The following is a 23,154-nucleotide window of genomic DNA, read 5'->3' on the forward strand; positions in this document are numbered from 1 at the left end:
CCAGCCGTTGAGCAGAATTTCAAGCTGCGGCAACTGTCTGCTTGCCAGGCCACTCCAGCAGAGCTCTCTTGCCACCACTCGTCCCCGAGTCCTCCCGTCCGGGCCTGTCTCTTGAAGCAGTCAGTCAGGATCAGCTGCAAGCAGCCATCATCAGTTTGGAAGACGGTTTGGGAAGGTCTGCTTTTTAAAGTTTGTTTTTCGTGGGAAACAGTTTTGATTTCAGGGAAAAGAGTAGGTGAGGCTTACTTAAAGTAATACAGCTGCTAGCATGGCTTTTGGGCACTCAGTATATCGTAAATGGATTTGAAGAAGAAAGGAACTGTAAAGTTGAAAGGCTGTCTTTTAATCATTACAATTTATAGTTAAATTTCATTATAGCTGGAGTTTTAAATTTTATATATTAATTTTTACCATGGTTATAATAGTAATGAAAACCATAAGTTTTATGATCACCAGATTAAAAAATCCTCAGTTTTCAGAGAAAATTTATATTTTAATAGAGATTGCCTTTAGAGATGAACTGCTGGACCCAGGGAGAGGAAACTCAGCCCATGTACTTAATTTCCCTTAAAATAATGAACAAAATATTCTCTTGGTAGCATTTAAAGTATTCTGACATGTCCAGGCTACCTATGGTTGGTTTTTATGTTCCAGTTAGAAAGTGGCATGTTTGCTGTGTGCTGACTACTGAAAAAGGACAAATTATGCCTTGTAGTCTTTTGGCAGTCTAACAAAATTTTAAAAGACATCTATATTTTTTAAAAAACAAATACCTCTATCTACTTTTCTGGTATCCGTATTTGATTTGCTAGATGAAATATGAAATATAGTTTATATATATTTTGCATAAATGGATCTTCCATTAGCAATAGGAATTATTAAAATATAAAATCCTCTTTCCTTTGATTGCTATGTATCTTTGCATAAATTCTGGTTTTCCTTTTTTATTGTCCTCAGTTGCTTATTTCTTTGGAAGAAGTGAGAGTAATAGATTGTATATAAGATATCTCTAGATATAAAATCATATATATGACACATATGTATTTAAACATATATGTATGAGATGCTACAAACACAAGATTTTTATTTGTCAAAGGAGTGGGACAAAAAATAATAGGTGTGACCATTGGCATATCACCCTGTGTTATTTAAGAAATTAAAAGAGAGCTATTCATGTATATAATTACTTATTTATATACTTATGGCTTATGAATAGACAGTGGAAGTGGGAGGGGAGAATGGGAAAAAATGGAATGGAAATGTAATAGGAAAAAAAAGCTCATTGTCAAGTTTTGTTTGGTGACCTTTAATCTTATGATACTAAACATAGTATATAAAAGCAAGATAATATTGAGTTGTATTATGCAAGTGTAGTTTAAAATTGTGACATTTAAATTTAAAATGTACCTGTTTTCCTTATTACTAAATAATTTCTGTTGAGGAAAATCTGGATTACTTTAAAAACCTCAATTCAGTCGCCCAGTCGCATCCGATTCTTTGCAACCCCATGAATTGCCTCACACCAGGCCTCCCTGTCCATCACCATCTCCTGGAGTTCACTCAGACTCATATCCATCGAGTCAGTGATGCCATCCAGCCATCTCATCCTCTGTCGTCCCGTTCTCCTCCTGCCCCCAATCCCTCCCATCATCAGAGTCTTTTCCAATGAGTCAGCTCTTCGCATGAGGTGGCCAAATTACTGGAGTTTCAGCTTTAGCATCATTCCTCCCAAAGAACACCCAGGGTTGATCTCCTTTAGAATGGACTGGTTGGATCTCCTTGCAGTCCAAGGGACTCTCAAGAGTCTTCTCCAACACCTCAGTTTAAAAACCTACTTTCTTAAAATTCCTCAATTATTGAGGCAATCCTACTTCCTTCTAAATTCTACCCATAAATACTTTGGAAACCAACCAAATCTTCTAAAATAATTTAGTTTTGCTGATGCTTTTCAGTAATGTGACATATACCAAATTGGTATTGAGCATTCTTCCTAAAATACTAACTTGAGGATTCATGCCATGTAATCCTATTACCCTTTGTAAGTGTAATCCATCTAGCATTTCTAAGAATTAATCCCAACTTCCACTGAATTTCATACTAATACCCCATTTTTATTGGGAGAACACTATTATAGTCTCTAACATTTGATTTATATGCCTTAAATATGTTTAAAAGCATACTAAATGGTATATTTCATTTAATGTTCGCAGCCCTATAGGGGCAGTACTATATTATCATTTCTATTTTATAGATGAGGAAACTGGGTCACAGAATTTAAGTAAATTTAACTAACCCATGGTCACAGTAAGTAAATGCTAAGGACAAAAATTTGAGCTTAGGCAGTCTAATTCCATTAATAAAATGTTACTTATGCAAACATATTTTAATTTTTACTTAGTCCAATTTTTTGTTTCAATTCAGATTCCTGTTGTGTAAGTGATAATGCCATTCTATTTGAAAGTTGTTCTTATGCAGATCGGTAAACTCTATCACTTAAGTATGTCAGTTAAAATCCTTATCATCCTGATTCACTGAAATGAATAGATGACAGAAATCAAAAGTTAACGGCAGTCAAAATATTTACTGTTAAAGTTTTAAAAAATACATAACATATATGCCTAATTTTACTTTTATTCTTATATTCAAGATATTTATATATTGGTTGCTATTATAAACTTCTAATAGAAATATATTTTATGTAGTCTATCAGAATTTCAAGTCCTGAGAAAAGTCTCTGGTTTAATTTTATTTTTAAAAATTATTTATTTATGGCCACACTGCGCAGCATGCAGTATCTTAGTTCCCTGACCAGGGATCGAACCATTGCCCTCTGCAGTGGACGTGCCAAGTCCTAACCACTGGACTGCCAGGGAGTTCCCTGAAAATTCTGATTTTTAAAAATAAATATTCCTTAAAAAAAAAAAAAAAATAAATATTCCTCAAAAGGACAGTGCTCAATAATTACAAAATTATTTTACATATTTTATATCATGTAATCCTCATACCAGCTTGTTGTTATTATCTCCATTTTATGGATGAGAAATCTATCTTAGCTGAGAAGCAGGAATTGATTTCCTCAGAGTCATATTATAAGTTGAGGCAGAGCCAGGATTAAAACCTGTGTTTGTCTTATAATAAGTTAATATGTGTGATGTCTGCTTGAATCACACAGGTACAAATAATGAAATCAAAAGATAATATAATCTTATTTCAAAAAATAGAAGCGGTCCTAAATACAGTAGATTTGTTACTTATTCATCAGGAGAAAAAGTTTGAATGTGTTGCCCGAAAACCCTTTGGCTACTTTCCATGCCTATTGCCAAGGGTGGAGAATAACTGTTTTATTAGTTAATTATTTTATTTGCACAACTTTTTGGTGGGGAGAAAGTAGAAGTCTATTTTTCAAAGGAGAAAGAAAAAGGCATATTTTATCCTTTGAAAGGAGCAGTGCAGCGTACAAAGGGTGACAGATCAATAGTTTTTTGATTCTTCTTTTTCTTCATAGACTGAAGCCTGACTTTACTTTCATGCACTGGAGAAGGCAATGGCAACCCACTCCAGTGTTCTTGCTGGAGAATCCCAGGGACAGGGGAGCCTGGTGGGCTGCTGTCTTTGGGGTCGCACAGAGTCGGACACGACTGAAGCAACTTAGCAGCAGCAGCAGTAGATAAAGGCTTGATTTTGTCCAGGAGAGCAGGCAACTTCCTGAAACTAAGAGATAACCCTTGTGTTGAGAAAACAAGTCTAATGGAATTATAGACTACCAGAACTTGTTTTCATTTTGCATTTGAGTTCAAATCTGAGCCATTTAGACTTATTCTACCACAGTAAATAAAAAATCTTAGAGACTTAAGACTCACTGAACACCCATGACTACATCATAGGCGTAATTTTTACATTCTGAAATGTTATTTTAAACCGTGTGAGTTCTGTTTTACCAATATTAATAAAAAGAGATATCTCCTGTCTTAACTAGGATGCAGTCTTTCCGGAAAGGACAGCAGACATCTTCAGCAGTGCAGGGAGCAGATAGGGTGAAAAGAGGAGGAGGGACTGCAGCTACTTAAATGCTTTATGTCTACCAATCCTCCAATGTAAGGGGTACTAAAAAGTAAATATTTATGAGTTATGTCGACTCTTGAATTAGTTGTAAGACCTATAATAATAGAAGTCTTTTAGCTTGATGTTTTCTTTGTATCATAATTAATCCATGGTTTGATGAGCAAAGAACTGTAATTTTTAAATTTTTTAGCAGCGGATAGAATTAGAGAATTAAAATATTGTATACAAATTTAAGAACAGTTTCTTTCTCTTGCAGTAATTTTCAAACTTGGCTGGGTGTTGAGTTTTGTGTTTAATACAGAGTCTAAGGTTCTGTTCTAGACATCCTGATTCATTGAGCCTTAGGTAGACTCTCAAAATCTGTATTTTTAAAAAATTTCTACGTGATTACAATTGACAGCCAAGTCCATCAGATCTAACCCACTGTCAAACTGCACAGCAGGCCTTCTTTGTTGGAAGAAAGGAATAGTCACTATTTAAAGAGAAAGAGGAAGTTCTAATATTTTAGAAAATATTACTTCATTCTCAATCCATCAGTGGCATCTAAGATGAAAAAGTTCTAGAGATCTTCTGTATAACAGTATGCCTGTAGTTAACAGTACTTATTATACACTTAAAAGTTTGCTAAGAGGGCAGATTTCAAGTTAAATATTCTTGTATCAGTAAAAAAATACCAGTGGCAAGTAACATTGGTGGAAATTGAGACATGATTATGTGAAAACTATATAACCATGTTGATGCCTGCCAACATCATTGAGTGCCAACATCATTGAGTGCCAACATCAGACCATTTTAGATTCAGTGAAATACAGCATTTCCCTTCTATTTTAATTTAAAATTTTGAGTCAATACCAAAACTAGATTTTAATTTCTGCTGTACCAGTCTTAGCAGATCAGCTCTTCTAGCAAAAAGTCTTGATTCCCAGCTAGCAAAACCCTACAGAAATCTCTCCTTTGCCATCTGTTGCAGGAAGTTGGTAGATCCTCCGTTGCTTAGCAAAAGGGCAGTCTCTAAATGTCTGGCTGAGCAGGTTGTGTGATCTAACTCCATAGAAATGAGCAGTACTAGAACTTAAGGTCTCAGAAACCATGTGTCATACTTTTATGTCTCTCAGCTCTACCCCTGGATTTTCCATATGCAGCCAAGGTGGGTCAGCAAGCAGGGCCTACCTCTGCTCCAATGAATCCTCTTGGACCCTTTCAGTTCTAGAAATGATAAACTTCTTATCAGGTTTCAGGAGAAAAGAGGTACTAACTCAAGCCAGTCCTCTAAAAGTTCAATAAGATATTAGCTTACTCATATCTAACCTTATCTCTCATTACAAATTGAACCAAATTTAGAAATAGAATACTTAACATAATAAAAATTAATCTTTCTTAACTAAAACTGGAATAATCCCTGGGCAAAGTTTAACATAGTATTATTGATGATTTTGTAGTTCACTTATGTGAATTGGCCAAATCTCTGAGTTTTAGTCAGTCTCAGAGGGTTGAGACGGAGAAGGCAATGGCACCCCACTCCAGTACTCTTGCCTGGAAAGTCTCATGGACCAAGGAGCCTGGTGGGCTGCAGTCCATGGGGTCGCTAAGAGTCAGACACGACTGAGCGACTTCACTTTCACTTTTCACTTTCATGCATTGGAGAAGGAAATGGCAACCCACTCCAGTGTTCTTGCCTGGAGAATCCCAGGGACGGGGGAGCCTGGTGGGCTGCCGTCTATGGGGTCGCACAGAGTCGGACACGACTGAAGTGACTTAGCAGCAGTAGCAGAGGGTTGAGATGATAATACCAAACTATTCTTCACTTAGAAATTAGTGAAAATGAAAAGCCTTACCACAAAAGATTTTTACTTCCTCTTTAAACTTAAACTAAATTTAGTCTGCTCACTAAGGAAGACGCATATATTGAATTTCCTTTTCATGTATGTTTCCAGCATTCAAAGAAAAACCTCAATATCCACCAAGCCAGGCTCAAGCAGTTCTCCAAGACAGTCCACCCGGAGAGTACTCCTATGTGAAATCAATAAGGAACCTATTTAAAAACATTCCTTTTGTCCTTTTATTGATCAGTTATGGTAAGTGGTTTTCTTTTATTTTTGTTGATGTCTGTGTAAACCTTTGAGCATTGCAGATTCTTTTCCTTTAGTGGTTTGAGTTTTAATTAATGAGATAATGAAATAGGTTTATTAACTCTATAATAATAGCATAGTCATAAACTTAAATTTTGAACTGAAAGCAAAAACTTCAGAATGAGCTTTTTAACATGTTTTTAAAACAACAAAAACAAGTTATAGCTATTAAAGACAGAAGCACTTTCTTCTTTCATGAGTTCTCCCAGGGTATTTTTAGGTCCTTAATGAATTACAGTTCTGACTGCCATAAGGAAAATGTCATCAATAATTCCTGTCTTTGACCTTATGCAAGCTGTCATCTAACTGGAGTATTCTATCAAAATCTCATCCTTCTAGATCTTTCAGCATAGCAGACAGATACTCCTCCTAACACTGTAGCTTTGACTGTAGGCACCAACACATTTGTTCTGACTGTTTATTCCTTATTTCTTATATTAACACTGTTTGTTAGCCAGTACCCCCTATTTCCGTCTTACTTGCCTTCGGATGTCACTGTGATTGTCTTTATATTTTCAGGCATATGGGGGGTGCACTAGAGGACAATTCACACAGTAGCTGAGGAGGAAGCATTGACAAAATATGGTGCCCATTGGTTAAAGACTCTTAGTCATCTGTGAGAAAAATAAACTTTCTGAACCTGACGAAATTTGTCTACAAAAACCCTGTAGCAAACATCTTTCCAAAGACAGAAGCTCAGAAGCATTATTACCCTTGAGAATCAATAAGAAGTATCCCTTAGAACAAGGATGCTTATTGTCACCACTTCTGCTCAGCATCCAACTGAAAGTCCTGGCTGGTCCAGTAATACAGGAACAATTAAAAGCACGTGAATTGGAAAGAAAAAAGGTGCTTTATTCACAGATAACATGACTACGTATATCAGAGGTCAGCAAACTGTCTTATGAGCCAAATCTGGCCATTGCCTATTTTTATAAATAATATTTTATTTACTTACATTTTTTCTACTATGGCTGCTTTTGAACTACGAGAGCAGCACCAAGTAGCCGCATCAGAGACTATACAGCCTGCAAAGCTAAAAGTATTTACTGTCTGTCCTGTTACAGAAAGTGTTTGCTAACCCCATGGTCTACAAACGAATGCAAGAGAACCTACATTCTCTGTTAGAATTAACGATATTAAATACCTAACAATGTGAAAATATCAACTGCATTCCTATAAAAAGATAACTTTTTATAATAGCGGCCAGAGGTATAAGATGCCTGGGAATAAATCTACTAAAAAGAACTGTATGGAAATCAACTATGCTAGTGCTCGTGCTCTGGAGAAGGCGATGGCACCCCACTCCAGTACTCTTGCCTGGAAAATCCCATGGACGGAGGGGCCTAGTGGGCTGCAGTCCATGGGGTCACTAGGAGTTGGACACGACTGAGCGACTTCACTTTCACTTTTCACTTTCATGCATTGGAGAAGGAAATGGCAACCCACTCCAGTGTTCTTGCCTGGAGAATCCCAGGGAGGGGGAGCCTGGTGGGCTGCCATCTATGGGGTCGCACAGAGTCGGACACGACTGAAGCGACTTAGCAGCAGCAGCAGCAGTGCTCGTGCTCAGTTGCTCAGTCGTGTCCAACTCTGCAACCCCATGGACTGTAGTCCGCCAGACTCCTCCGTCCATAGGATTCTCCAGGCAAGAATACTGGAGTGGGTTGCCATGCCCTCCTCCAGAGGATCTTCCCAACCCAGGGATCGAACCTGAGTTTCCTGTGTCTCCTGCATTGGCAGGTGGGTTCTTTACCAGTGAGCCACCTGGGAAGCCCCCAAATCAGCTATACTTAAAAGACGAACTTTATAAATTGTAAAACACTGAAAGATGTAAGAGAAGGACTAAATTAAGTGGAGGGATAGACCATGTTTATGGAGGACTCAACATTGTAATAATGCCAGTTAACCTTACAGGACCACTGGGTTAACAAATGCCAGTTGTAGATTTGGGTTGATGGAAAGGTCAGACACATAGAGAGGCTCTGGAAACTGAACAGAGTTTACTTGTTGAAGGAGTTAGCAAGAATGAGTTGGGAAACACTGTAGAGAGTTCAGATATTCCCTAGAACGGTTGGAGAAGCTTGTTGACTTGATGTTGATCGCCAAAGGGGTCATAATTTCTAAATGAGTAAGGGTCATATCCCACGTTTTAGAAGTGTACTTGTCTGCTCCATCCATGCCTAGTATTATGTAGAAAAGATTGGGGCAGACTTGCACATAGGATAGTCTGGCTAGGTACCACACTCCTAGGACAGGTTTTCAGTGGCCAAAACTCAAGAAACCAAGAAGACTGAGAAGCTTTTTTTTTTTTGGCGTTGGGCTCTTTGGAGAAACTTAGCATCACTTATATCCCAGCTGTAGCCACTTGCTATCTGAAACTCAGACAAGTGTCTCACTCCAGATTCAGGTAGCAATACTTGTTGCTATTGTAGTTCTTTATCCAGACTCTGGCTGTCCTCACTGAGTCTGGAGGAGTGAGGCCACCGTAGGGTACTGTGCAGCAGAGTTCACTCAAGCCTCCGCACAGGCCTCTTGTTTTCCTTGGCCTCCTCAGCCTAACCTGACTCTCTGCATTCCTGAACTCCATGGGAAGTGCGTAACAAAGGCTCGCCACCCAGGGGTTTTTGATAAGATCTCTGGACAAAGGCCTCATCTAGCAGTCTCCAACTTAAAACTGGGTTTGAAATGGAACTTGGCTAATTGTAAGATTCCGGTGAAAGAAGTAAGGGCCAAGAGCAACAAAGATAGTTTTGATAAAGAATAAGGTGAGGAACTAATTCTCAGATATCAAGGTTTCTAGAGCTGTGGTAATGAGATGCCATGTATTAGTAAGGGATAGACGGTTAGTTAGACAGTCTCAAAGAGCTGGACACGACTGAGCGACTGAACTGAACTGAGACAGATCACTGGAACACAATAGAACCCAGGGGCCTACCCCTGTGTATCAGTTGGCATAGGCTAGGTTAGCAATGAAACCCCACCCCAAACAAAAAATCTTAATGGCCTACCACATCACATGGCACAGCCTGCCGATGCCGCATGTCCGCTGTGAACAGACAACGAATTACTCGGAGATCCAGGCTGATCTCAAAACGCGCTCCCACGGTTACTAAGAAAAGGAGAACTAGTACTTTTGTTCACTTTTACAGTCATATGGCCGTGCCACTAAGAGCCTGCAAGAGGAAAAGCTAGAATATTTGCAAACAACAGAAGACCCCCTGGAGAAGGAAACACAGTCCACTCCAGTATTCTTGCCTGGGAAATCCCACGGACAGAGGAGCCTGGCAGGCTATAGTCTATGGGCTATAGGCTATAGTCGTGGGGTCACAAAAGAGTCAGACACAACTTAGCGGCTGAACAAGAACAACGTGATGACTAGAGCATTATGCATATATGAAAACTTGACATTTGTAGACGAGAAACTACGTAGTAAATTGTCTTGGGACAATCGATTATCCATAGAGGAGAAATAATGTGAAGTTAGAACATGAATTGTGGATTAAAGACCAAAGGGTAAAAATCAGAACTTTAACGTTTTTTTTGTTTTTATTTTTTGGCTGTGAGGGCTGGCAGGTGGGATCTAAGTTTCCTAAACCAGTTTCCAAACCCACTCCTGCAGTCAAAATGTAGAGTCTTAAACACAGGGAAGTCGCCAGAACTTTAATGTTTTAGAAGCAAATATAGGAAACCATCTTTAGTATTCTTAAAAGAATTTTCTGATGCAAAAAAAAAAAGCCCTAAATTTAAAAATTGATAAATATGATTAAATTATTTTGTAGAAAGACATGACATAAACCATGAGAAAATATCTGCAATGCAATGCATATAACCAACAAAGGCTTTGCACCTACAATATAAGATTGACTCCTGCTAATCACTAAGAAAAGAGCAAACCATCCAGGAAAATCAGAGACATTTATATGTTTGTGTGTATATGTTGCTCATATATGATGCTCTGCCTTATTAGGAATCGAGGAAATGCAGATCAAAACCAGAGTGAGATACAATATCACACACATTTAAATTGGCAAAAAAAAAAATTTTAAATCTGACGAAGACAAATTTATCAAGAACTTAGAGTAAAGGAACTCTGTTGGTAGTATAAATGGGTACAACCATTTTGAAGAGCAATTGGGCTATATCCAGAAAGTAGAAGTTTTACTTCTAGATTTTTGCTTAGAGAAACCCTTATATACATAAGAACAAAAGCAATATTTATTGCAATATTGTTTTAAATAGTGAAAAACTGGAAAAAGCCTTAAAGTATCTATTGACTTAGGACAAGAGATACTTAAATTGAAGTTTATTCGCATAGTGGAGTATTATACACCAGAGAAAACTGATGAGGTAGAACTAAAAGTATCAACATGGATGGACCTCAAAACCATGATACTGAGTGATATGAGCAAATTGCAGATGGATACAATGCCATATTATTCATATAAAATTTAAATACAGGCAGAATAATTCTGTTGTTTATTGATATACATATGTTGTAATATCTGCAGTGATAAATATGAAGGTCAGGGTAGGGATTACCTCTGAGGAAGAATAGGATTAAGGAAGATCTGCAAAAATGAATCTGAAGCAAAGATAGCAAAATGTTAACGTTTGTAAGACTGATGAGTAAGGGTATTTGTTACAGTCTCTGTACTATTTTGTATGCTTGAACTATTTAATAATAGAAAAATAATAAGCTTAAATTTCAGCTAGGTTACGAGACTTAGACTTAACGTGATACAACATACATGAAGAAACTCCGTTGTCCAAACCTAGTTATATGCTTCCTGATAACCATCTGTTTTTAACTTTCCCTTCTAAAGTAGTCTTTAGTTGACGTCGTCTTCCTAATTTCCTCGTACGTCTTTGACGCAGGGGCGAGATGGCTGCAACAGGGGTTCTGGCCTAACGCTTTAGCATTCGTTAACTTGCCCAGGTGCTCAGGAAACAATCAGTTGCTTGATTGCTGTTACACAGTGTTATGCACGGGATTTCTGGCCCGTATGTCTGAATCTAAATACTAGTAAATGATGTAATGACAGAATTCTACAATCGTACTCTCTCCTAAGCTTAGGTGTTAACGCTGCTCAGTCTGCATCTTGAAAGGGAATAGCGAGAGGTCTCAATTTTTTCTGTCAACTGTCTAAGAAGACATTGTATTTTCACAGTCGTCCCAGAGTGCTCCATATCACTTTATAAACTAGTACATGGCACATTGATAGTTTTCTCTTTATTATTGTAGGTATCATGACTGGAGCATTTTATTCAGTCTCAACATTATTAAATCAAATGATACTGACACATTATGAGGTAAGCTTCTGTCAATATTGTGTTGCATGCCTGGCCAAGAACTTTTCTTCAGCAACATAATTCCTGTGAGCATGATCATGAGACCTAAAGATGTATGAATTTGTTACTATAAAAGATTTACACTTGTTTCAATTGAGATTACGTTTAATTCAATTTATAAAACAACATAGAAACCAGAAGTCATTATTGTTTTGACAATACCTCTGTTTTTTTCTTTATTCTTTTTTAAAGGGATAGTGTGACTGGTTATATGAGACAAGACCAAAAAAATGTAAAAGAAACCAACACAAATATAAAGAAGTAAATATCAAGCCCTGATCTCTCTTTCCTTTTGAAAAGAGAAAGCACTTCTATGTAAAAGCTATCAGATTAACTTTCTTTTCAAACACCTATGAATTACTTAAGAATTCTAACAAAAATCATTGTCCTTCTAACCATGGAGGATCAAGAAAAATTTCCTTTTTGATTTCTCCCATATGTCAGGTTTTGCTTTGTTTTTTTGCTTTAATGTAGAATGTCCATTCACCCTAATACATGTACTGAATTCTTCATGTTATATTGTATGCTTAATTGTATCTGCTTATTTCCCTTGACATGAGAAGGCATGGGAATGTGAAGGATCTTTTTGAATTTGAGGTGTCTGATGAACTTCTTTTGAAAAAATTTTAAGGGAGAAGAAGTGAATGCTGGAAGGATTGGGCTAACACTAGTAGTAGCTGGAATGGTGGGATCTATTCTTTGTGGCTTATGGCTGGATTATACCAAAACCTACAAGTAAGTGAAGCAGGCAGATGTGTGGTGTACAACCCAAGGTATTTTGGTTTTAAAGGAACCTTTACTTTTCATTCTAAGAAACTTAAAAAGTGTTATTATTACTAAAAGACTTACATTCTAGACACTCTTAGGTTCCCTTCACTTCTGAATGTTTCAGTGGTCTCTGTATTATCTTATTGGTCATATTTATTTCAACTTTGAGAACTTGGATACCTTATGAACTCTCCTCTCCTCTAATAATACTCAATGTATACCACTCCGGAAGAGATCAGTTCTATTTTAAAAGGAGCCCTTTCTGAGAAACATTTGACTTTTGATAGAGACTTTTATATTGCTGTTTTCTCATGTTGTGAACTTAAAAACAAATAAGTTTTTTCCTATCAAAAAATTATTGGTGAGCATAAGGCATTTTAATAAAAAGTTCTTGGCTAAAATGCCCTAAAACTGTAATAACACTTGACTATAATACTGTAATAGTTAATATGAAGATTTTATATTAATTGTGTATCTATATGGAACCAGAAAAATGCTAATACAAAAGAAAAAGTGAGTAATACCAACTGGGAGACTGAGAAAGGGGCTTTCCGAGGCAGCATCTTTTGCACTGGGCCTTAAAAGAACAGCTACATCTAAAAAAAAAAGTAGAAGAATAGCTGCATTTCTTAACAGACAGAAATTTCTCATGTGTTTGGGAGAAATGAATGAATGGAACTGTGAATGAATGAAGTAATGGAACTGTGTCCTCTACACCTTTCAAGGCCTAAGATACATTTGATAGATCTAATCTGTTTGATATTTGGTATCATTATCTAAGCTCTTTCAAAATACCTCTGATCTTAAAATGCTCCAAATAATTCTCACATGATTTAAAATAGCACTTACTGGGGCTTCATTGTAATGTAATGGTAGCTTAGAATGAAACCCATTAAATTTGTAGATGAAGAGAGTATGTGTAAAGGATTTATATTTATCAATAGTCTTTGGTCCGTTTTATAATTAGGAAACGGCTTGGCGTAGATGTTCTTTGTTGCCCTGGCTTTCTTCTCAGGGTAACTGCCGTTCACGCACCAAGCTCTGGTCATGTGCATCACTCTTAGCTAAGAATCGTGGGAAGCAATATTTGATCCCTATCCTTAGAACCTTTGCAGTCTAATTGGGAAAAATTAAGGTGTTCATGCATGTAAAGTTAAATAATCATATAACAGACTAAAATAGATGTCACGTGTCAGTCATGTACATAGAAAATGATTAGGGAGTTTGAAAAAAAGGAGAATCTTGTAAGCTGCAGTGGTTAGGAAAAGTATTATGGAAGAGGCAGAATTTGATCTGAATCTTGAAATACAGATAGGGCAGCATCCATATCCCGTTTGGTGCCATAAAAATGGTTTTTACCCTTATGGGTATTCCTTTGTCTGAGCATTGGATACAAGGTGACTTTTGTTGTTGGCTGCAAACTGAAACTTTTGAAACTTCAGTTTAGTCTTTCAAGTCCATGCCTGGTGGAACCATTTTCCATAGATAAGAAAGGGTAAGTCTTGAAATCTGAAGAATTGATTACCATATGGACAGAGCAGAATTAGCCGCATGATTTTTATGTGCCTAAGAAAATCAGACAGAACACTAACAATTCTGTTGTTTTTGTTTTAGACACACTACTCTGACTGTTTACATTCTGTCTTTTGTTGGAATGGTTATCTTTACTTTCACACTGAACCTTGGACACATTATCATCGTCTTTGTCACTGGAGGGTTGCTTGGGTAAGCATCGCACGTGTTAAAGGGAATGAGAGTGTGCTGTTAGACTTCTGAAGCATTACTGCTGTGGCTTTTCATTTTTTACAGTTCATCCAAAAGTCCTTTAATATTTTAAACTTTAAAAAAGATTCCTCTTGTGCACATAAATGTATAATTCTTTAGAACTATAAAAAATAATTCAAATTTTTTGCTATGCTGTAGGTGAAAAATGGATGAGCCTTACTTAACCTGAAGTCTCTTTACTTGGCTAGAAAGACAACTGACTTAGAAAACTAGGAGTATATTTTTCTCTGGAAAAAAATTAGAAATTGTTTTGCTTCCTAGTTCACGGTTTTGCTTGGCAGTTCTCCTGTCCTTGGGTTAATTGGTGAATCATAATAGTGCCTTCCTTTCACACACCAACCTCAAAACTTTCACTTATCTGATAATTATAACAAGTCTGAGAAGTAAAGCAGTTGCATCAACAGGAGATATTGTCCTTCCAATGATTTCTTCTGTGATTTTGAATTTATTTTCTGTAGTTTCTTCATGACTGGTTACCTCCCCTTGGGTTTCGAATTTGCTGTTGAAATCACTTACCCTGAGTCTGAAGGGACTTCGTCCGGTCTTCTTAATGCTGCCGCACAGGTGAACCTCTGATTTCTCTTAAATCTGAGACCATTTGTTTATCAAATATTCTAATGAATAATGAATTTGACTGTAGCTTTTGTTTTTAAAAATTCCACCTTTCAATGCATGTTTCTAGAAGCCAAATCATATGAATAAAATAGTTAAGAAAAGTTCTGGGGGAAATACTGTATTTGTTTTTAAAAGCAATCTTAATAATAAAATATTTCTCTTATTTGATTTTAGATATTTGGAATCTTATTCACACTGGCCCAAGGAAAGCTTACATCAGCATATGGCCCTAGAACGGGGAACGTTTTCCTCTGTGTCTGGATGTTTGGCGGCATCATTTTAACAGGTAGGTTCGGCGCACGCCTGCCGGAAGTGCTTGTGTCACATCGTCTTCGTATGTTTAATTTCATTTCTGTTGCTTCTCAAGGCTTGGCAGAACTCAAGAAAAAAAAAAATGAAATAAGAGGCAGGATATTGTTTGCCTTCAGGAATATGAATCTGTGGATTCATTTTTGAGGTTTCAAATTCAATACAGTTACCACGCCTGGAAAACAAACCGTTGTAGCAAGTGTTAGCAAAGACTTGGGATGGACACAACTGGCCTCAGGTTCAGCTTCTGCTGCTCGTTAGCTGTGTGATTGTAGACAAGCTACTCCACCTCTCTCATTTTCCTTTTCTTAATTATATTAACAGGATATTAAAAGCTTGCTTTTAGGGCTTGCTATGAGGACTAACTGAGATGGTTGATGAGAAGCTGCTGGCAGGGTCTGGCACCTAGGGCCTGTCTGATCATGCAGGCTGCCGTTGCAGCCCAGGCTCCCCGGGCTCAGCCCCACCTCCCCACATGTGCTCCCCCTGGGTTCCACGCCCGGTTGGGGAACTAAGATTTGACAAGCTAAGGGGCATGGCCCAAAGAAACAGAAGCGAGATGTGTATCAGTGCTTCCAGGCCCATGTTGGCCTCTACTGCTATTTGACTTTATTAGTTTCTTTCTGCATTCCTTGTCTACATGAGAGACAGAGGCGATGGACACGCAGAGAGGGAATTTTTTTTTTTTTTTTTTTTGATCTCCTATAACTTAATTCAAGGATAGAATCTAACAGAAAGATGTGAATCAAGGCTTCTTTTTATATTTGTTGAACACCTGGTCATCCTTTTTGAAACCCCCAGTATGAGCTCTTAGCAGTGATAAGCACATACTTTGGAAATATGCAGCCACTTAAGGTCACTGACATTTATTCATTACACTCTAGGGACTGAGTGCACTGTTTCCTCAAAGGAGAAATCCTACCAAGGAAGCGTTTTCCCCTATTCTCTTCAGTTAGTAAAACGAAACACATAAAACTGAATGTTTTGTGACTGAACGTATGTAATGTGGTAGATAAACTGCCTTAACTACTGAGCTGTCATAAGTAATTCCATATTGATTCTCAATTTCCAGGAGAGGAACACATAGGTATCAAATAGAGTGTTACTGTTGCACCAAAAAAGGCAACAGTTTTGTGTTCTCTATTCACTTTATCTTATAGTAAGATTCATAAGTGTTAATTCAAACAGGTCAGGTACAGAAAATTAAGAAGTGTAAAAAAAGATCTTTAAAATCAGTTTTACATTGACAGTTTTGTCATTTAAAAATGCTAATTAATGTCTCTCATGTGTTGAGTGTTTTACTAGAGAGTGTATGATGGATTTGTATCCAGTAGTCATTTGTACAGACAGAGGAAAGAGGACTGAGAGATTGCTGAGGTGTGCTGAAGGTGATACCTTTTCTTTTTTATATTTTTTTCTGAGACTTGTTGGCAGGTCTTATTTTGACAGAGGAATTACCATTTAAATGCAGTGCATTCTGCTTTTCTAGTGTTAATTGTTCTCTGTGAAGCAGTATGCTTCACATATATATCCGCTCCTTAGCGGAGAAATGGTGATACAGGGACAGAATTCAGAGATATTTTAGAATCAAACCAGTAAGCCTCAACGGTTTGAAAGGATACGAAAAATGGGGGTTGGGAAGGGGAAAGCGGGCGACTTGCTTGGGCAATTGAATGGATGGTGGCTTTCCTGGTAGCTCAGACTGTAAAGAATCTGTCTGCCAAGGCTGGAGACCTAGGTTTGATTCTTGGGTGGGAAAGATCCCCTGGAGAAGGGAATGGCAACCCGCTGCAGTATTCTTGCCTGGAGAATCCCATGAACAGAGAAGCCTGGTATAGGCTATAGTCCATGGGGTCACAAAGAATCAGACATGACAGAGTGACTAACACTTTCACTTTCTCTGGTCCTACATATTGAAACTGAAAATACAAAAAGGACAGGTGTGGTGGGAAGATGGCAAGTTCTGTTCTGGACAGGTCGAGTATAAAATCCCGTGGGATATTCAGGTCCAAGGATAAATATATGATTAGACATATTGGTCTGAAATGTAAAAAAGATCAGGTCTGGAGGTGCAGCACCCCACTCCAGTACTCTTGCCTGGAAAATCCCATGGGCAGAGGAGCCTGGTGGGCTGCCGTCTGTGAGGTCGCACAGAGTCGGACACGACTGAAGCGACTTAGCAGAAGCAGCAGCAGCACTGTTAATGTGGTAGTTAAAGCCACAGACTACACAAAGAGTGTAAAATAAGAAAAGGGACAAATTGGTGGGTAGTTAAATAATCTAATTGGTCATAAAGCAAAGTCAAAATGAAAGGTAAAAGTAAAATCAGTCTTAAAAGTTAGACTACTTCTTCTTTAGAACTTTTTCTGTTACGGATAGCAACATTTTAGAAATTCAGACATTTACACAAAGATACTTGGATATATGTAAAATGGCCTTTCTGACTGCATTTAAATGATTTTAAAGAAACTGCTGATGTAACAAGCTCCCAATTACAAGCAGCTTGATATTAGAACATCCTCTTGGGCTTCCCTGTGGTCCAGTGGGTAAGAATCCGCCTGTCAATGCAGGAGACATGGATTCCACCCCTGATTTGGAAAGATCTTACATGCCGCAGAGCAACTAAGCCCACGCACAGCTACTGAGCCTGTGCTCTAGAGCCCATGACATGCGACTACGGAGCTGCGCGCCGCAACTACCGAAGCCCGCGTGCCCCAGAGCCCATGCTCTGCATCAAGAGAAGCCAGCTCAAGGAGAAGCTCGCACGCCACAACAGAGACTTGCCCCCGCTTTGCTACAACTAGAGAAAGCCTGTGCACAGCAATGAAGATATGGAGCAGCCAAAACTAAATAAATAAATCACTCTCTAAACTGCACCATTTCTCACATATTCAGGCCTTACCATCTCCAGCAGGATGAAAGCCTCCTGACCGGCTTTGCTGCCTCTAGCCTTGTTGCCGATCACACCCCCCCCACACAGCTGCCAAACTGAGCTCCTCCCCAGTCACTCACGGCGTCGTCCTGCCAACCCAGCCTCCTCTCTTGCTGTCTCCCGTCTCCCTCTTGTGCTTGATGCTCCGCTGATCAGACGACCACGGGTGCTGAGAATAGACCCCACTCTTCCTGTCCTGACCTCTCGGCGTGTACCGGCTTCCGCCTGCCTGGATGCCTTCTGCTCGGCGTGTACCGGCTTCCGCCTGCCTGGATGCCTTCTGCTCGGCGTGTACCGGCTTCCGCCTGCCTGGATGCCTTCTGCTCGGCGTGTACCGGCTTCCGCCTGCCTGGATGCCTTCTGCTCTCCTCTTGTCTGCTTGACAAGTTCCCACTCATTTTTTCAAGTTTCAGTTCAAACGTGTCTCCTCTGATAAGCCTTTCCTTATTTCCTTCGGCTGACACAGACATTTTCCCCGCATGCTTCCACCGTATCCTGTCCGTGCCTGCATTACTGGAGTTGTTGCACAATGTTAAAATTGTTTGCATGTCAGTGTTTCCCATAGATTGTTGTTGTTTCGTCACTCAGTTGTGTCTGACTCGTTTGCAACCCCATGGACTGTAGCCCACCAGGCTCTGCTGTCATGGGATTTCCCAGGCAAGAATACTGGAACGGGTGCCATTCCTTTCTCCAGGGGATCTTCCCGACCCAGGGATCAAACCCACGTCTCCTGATTGCAGGCAGATTCTTTACCATCTGAGCCACCATAGAAGCCCTTCCCTAGATTAGAGGGTCCTTTAGGGGAAGAATTGCACTTTTCATCTTTGTGTCTTGGTTCTTAGCATCCTGTATTTGTTCACCAATGAATGACTTGCTAATTAAGTTAATGACTTAGGTAGTGTTCTTTTTTCAGGCTACAAGAATGTTATGGAATATTATGGTACTATAGTGTGCTACATTTGACAATATCAAAAAAGATTTTGCACTGCTTAGAAAAAAGTATATTTATACATACTCTGTGGTAACTTCATTGATCCTTCTCTGTTTGCAGCATTAATCAAGTCCGATCTGAAAAGACACAATATAAATAAAGGAATTACAAATGGCGATATTAAAGCTGTAAGTAGTGAATATTTTTATGATTATACTATTGAGAAATGTGTGCATAGAGTAAGTGTAAACCCATCTATGTAATCAGCTTGTTTTTTAATTCCTGAGTCAACTGTGGATCTGTCATAATGACATATGCCAGATACGTAATGTAAATTTTTTATCTTCTTATTCTTTCTACAGGTACCAGTTGATAGCCCCACAGATCAAGAGTCAAAAACTGTCCTGATGTCCAAACAGTCAGAGTCAGCAATTTGACGTGAAAGGAAAAGTAACATCATGTGATAATTGAATAGTAAAGCCTGGTTTATAGGTTATGGAGAATGGACACTTACTTGAAAATTATTATGTGACTCCTAAATGCAGTTACTGTTTTTTTATTTAATTGTTAATTTAAAGTACTTTTGCTGACATTTTAACATAGAAAGTAGAAGCTTAGGAGGCTTTCTAAAATGATAATATGGAGGTCCATGCCCTTCAAATTGCATAGGAGTACATACAATTTGTTTATTTAAATATGCTATCCAGTGGAACCAAGTGAACAGTATATTCCTAATTATCTCCCTTTCCATCCCTGATAGCTCAGTTGGTAAAGAATCCACCTGCAATGCAGGAGACCCTGGTTTGATTCCTGATCAGGAAGATCTGCTGGAGAAGGGATAGGCTACCCACTCCAATATCCTTGGGCTTCCCTTGTGGCTCAGCTGGTAAAGAATCTGCCTGCCATGCGGGAGACCTGGGTTTGATCCCTGGGTTGGAAGATCCCCTGGAGAAGGGAAAGCCTACCCACTCCAGTACTCTGACCTGGAGAATTCCATGGACTGTCCATGGAGTCGCAAAGAGTCAGACACGACTGAGCGACTTTCACTTCACTTCACTTGGCATTGTTCATACCAGCTGTCTAAGCCCCTCAGTGTGAAACAGTATACCAATACAATACTTTTAACCCACCAACGACACTATTGGGATGAGACTTTCAGATGACCTCTATGATTTTTCCCATTTCTTACCATTCTCATTAGAAACTGCTTTGTTACAGGTACTGTCCGTGGCCATAAAAACTCTTCAGTGTGTAGACGGAACTCATACCTTTGGTCTTAGGCTTGTATTCTCGTTAAGCGAAAAAGCCCAGACACAGACTCGTTGCCCTGAGTTGGTCTCTGTGCTGCCTTCCCGGTCATTGTAAGAAAGTTAACACTATATTTACTATATTTTTTCACTCCAACTTGAAATTGAGTAGTTTTGTATCCATTGCCTTTTTTACTTTTTTTTTCACCCTTCAGTATATAGCTTTCTGCTAAGAACATTTCACCCTGTGTTTCCTGGGCTTTTTCACGGTGTCTTGTATCACACCTTATACTTTGGCCTTGACGATTCCTGAGATAAGGAAATCTCTAATAACTTCAGGGAGACCGGGTGTTCCCAATTAGGGGAGACCCCTTGAAATGCTGTCTGTTCTGATTCTGCAACATGGTTTCTTCAGACCATCCTCCTCTGAGGAGTCCTGTGCCCACGTCTGTGCTCCCTCAGTACGCTGGGTACGTGGACTCCTTTCTTCACCAGGAATGTGCACAGGCTCCAACCTGCTGGAACAGCCTGCTGTTTTCTGTGCTCAGGGTAAGGAAAACAGGACCAAATGCGTTTCCACAGTGCCTACCACTGCGTTTTGTTTACAGTGAGAATCTCAATGTTGTTCACGTCCTGGCTCTCCAAGCTGATAGGAAACGTCTTTAGAGTAATGACATTGAAACAGCCGTGATATTTGTATTATGTCCACATAAACACAAAAAGCCAATCAGGTATTCCCTTGAATACCCTTGAAGTGAATTAGCAATTAGCTATGTGCATTGCTTAATATTAAAATTATAGCAATCTCCATAACCAAACGACAGGAAATTATGTGGAATCTTACCCTGGAGAGCGTGTTACCAGAAGAACTTAGCTGGGAATCAGGAACTTCAGGTCTGTGTCCTGGTGGATCTGTTTCTAGCTTCCCTGTAAATCTCCAGGCAGCATTTTCCTCATCTGTATGTAATGAATGTAAAATCTGATCTCAAAGATCATTTTTTGAATCTTAAATGCACTCATCAGGGGATAGACCAAATCACTGTAGCACAGGAACTTAAATCTAGCTGGAGGAAAATTCCCTGGACAATTGAATAAACAACTGTGGTTGTTACCTTGTAGATACAGGGAATTTAATGTCTGTTTTCAGCCTTTTTGTTCAGTTGGTGATAGCTCAGGCAGATGATGCTGTATCATTAACTTCCCTAGATAATCACATCACAGATTTTATGGCCAAAAATATATTTTAAGGTCCCTCCTTTAAATGATTGTTTTTATTTTTAAACTGTCAATGTTGTTTCAAATAATCATGTCCTTGTCAAGTTCCTGAGGTTTTGAACAAATTACAGATAAAAGTTGGAATATTTTATTCCTGAAAAGTGTATATACATATGTCATGTGTATTTGTCCTGGTTGATTAGAAAAAGAATGAAATATTGTGTGGCAGAACACAAAATGAATTGATAAGTTTTTTGTATTTTTAGTTAAATTTGTAATATGTCAGACAAGAATATCATACGATTCTATGTTGTATCTTTGAAAAATGGAGTTGGGTAACTCACTTGTGTACATTTTAATTGAGTGATTTGAGAAAGAAACTGGATGCTTTCAAAAGTATTTTGAAATGTTCCAAATATAGCTTTTGCCTTTTGTGAATGTTGGAGAAATATCTTTAAAAATGTGTTTTAAAAATATGTGTAAACTAATAGAGTATTGCCAGAGAATGCTTGTCTGTCTTAAGTCATTTTTTATGTTCTAATTTCTGCTCTTTGTACTATTTAGCTATATGCTTGTTCTTCAGTATTTCAGACCTCAGATAAATTTATTTTTTTAATGTTAATTTTGTATGGCTTTTTTTTTTAATTCGATACTTCAGTACACTTGGGGAATAGAAAAAAGGTTATAAGATTTCAGAATGGCCCAAGAGAGAAGTGGTTTGTGGATTACCAGGTAATAAATCTCACCTGGGTCAGGGTCAGGGTCAGGGTCAGAGCTGAGCCCCAGAGGAACCAGGGCTCAGTCTCCCCACAACTTGCTTTGGTGTCTGCCCCTCACTGGCCAGTCTGGCGGCCCCGCCGTGAGCCATCATGGACACTCCACCTAAGCTCCAGACTGTTCTCTGCCTTTTTTATCCTGCTAGGATGTGCCTGTGTGAGACCTTATAGCCTAGAAATAAAAACAATTTACAAGTTTCTTCACTGAAAATACATGTTCATGCTTCATAACATTAAATGAGATAATACATGAAAAGCATTTAGAATTAAGGTTGATACAGTCAACACTCAAAAAGTTGGGTATTATTTTAATGCATTAATGACTGGTAACTAGCAGCAATTGCTACATGTATTTAGATTTGAAGAGAGGCATTCAGGTGACTTACATCAAAAGAATACCAGTGAGGGAAATCTGAGGTCCTGTGGAGGGTCAGCAGAGAAGATAATTGGGGAGCAGGGCGGCAGAGCCTGTTCTATTGAAATCAGACCAGGCACAGGGCTGCCCACTCCAAATCCTCCCAAAACTAGTCTTATGTTCTAATAAATAGGTTGCTATCTGTTAAATAAATTGTAATGAAGACTAGAAGCCAGATAAAAGATTAGTCTACAGCAGAGACTCCCAAAGCTTTTTCTTTATTGTTTGGCTGTGATGGGTCTTAGATGCGGCATGTGGGATCTAGTTCCCGGACCAGGGCTCGAACCTGAGTCCCCTGCGCTGGGAGTGCAGCAGCTTAGCCACTGGACCACCAGGGAAGTCCCTCCCTAAGGTTTTGATCTCAGAATTCTTACACACGTAAAAATCCTTGAGGATCCCAAAGAACTTCTGTTTTATGAGTTACATGTCAATATGAATCATATTAGAAACAAAACCAAAGCTATTCATTTAAAAATAACTATCTTGACATAAATTTCATTATTATGAAAATAACCTTTCTAAAATAAAACAAAGGTAGTGAGACAAGTGACTCGTTAATGTTTAAAGAGTACAAAACTCTCTAGTGTTACAGAAGATAGCTGGATTCTTAGATTCTTC

At 38.6% G+C, this 23,154-nt stretch overlaps 1 protein-coding gene across 1 annotated transcript in view; it reads left to right on the plus strand.

The window, feature by feature from the left end:
* Positions 1 to 19,706, plus strand: part of FLVCR1 (feline leukemia virus subgroup C cellular receptor 1) — a 26,520-nt gene extending 6,814 nt beyond the window's left edge. The window contains exons 3-10 of the mRNA XM_010853040.1: positions 5,997 to 6,137; positions 11,437 to 11,504; positions 12,175 to 12,278; positions 13,926 to 14,036; positions 14,555 to 14,660; positions 14,886 to 14,997; positions 19,004 to 19,071; positions 19,246 to 19,706. Coding sequence (XP_010851342.1) covers positions 5,997 to 6,137; positions 11,437 to 11,504; positions 12,175 to 12,278; positions 13,926 to 14,036; positions 14,555 to 14,660; positions 14,886 to 14,997; positions 19,004 to 19,071; positions 19,246 to 19,320 — 785 coding nt within the window. The 3' untranslated portion in view covers positions 19,321 to 19,706. The remainder of the gene's footprint in view (positions 1 to 5,996; positions 6,138 to 11,436; positions 11,505 to 12,174; positions 12,279 to 13,925; positions 14,037 to 14,554; positions 14,661 to 14,885; positions 14,998 to 19,003; positions 19,072 to 19,245) is intronic.
* Positions 19,707 to 23,154: the final 3,448 nt, after the last annotated feature.

This window comes from Bison bison, unplaced genomic scaffold, assembly GCF_000754665.1.
Source record: "Bison bison bison isolate TAMUID 2011002044 unplaced genomic scaffold, Bison_UMD1.0 scf7180017864322, whole genome shotgun sequence".
Taxonomy (NCBI): Eukaryota; Metazoa; Chordata; class Mammalia; order Artiodactyla; family Bovidae; genus Bison; species Bison bison.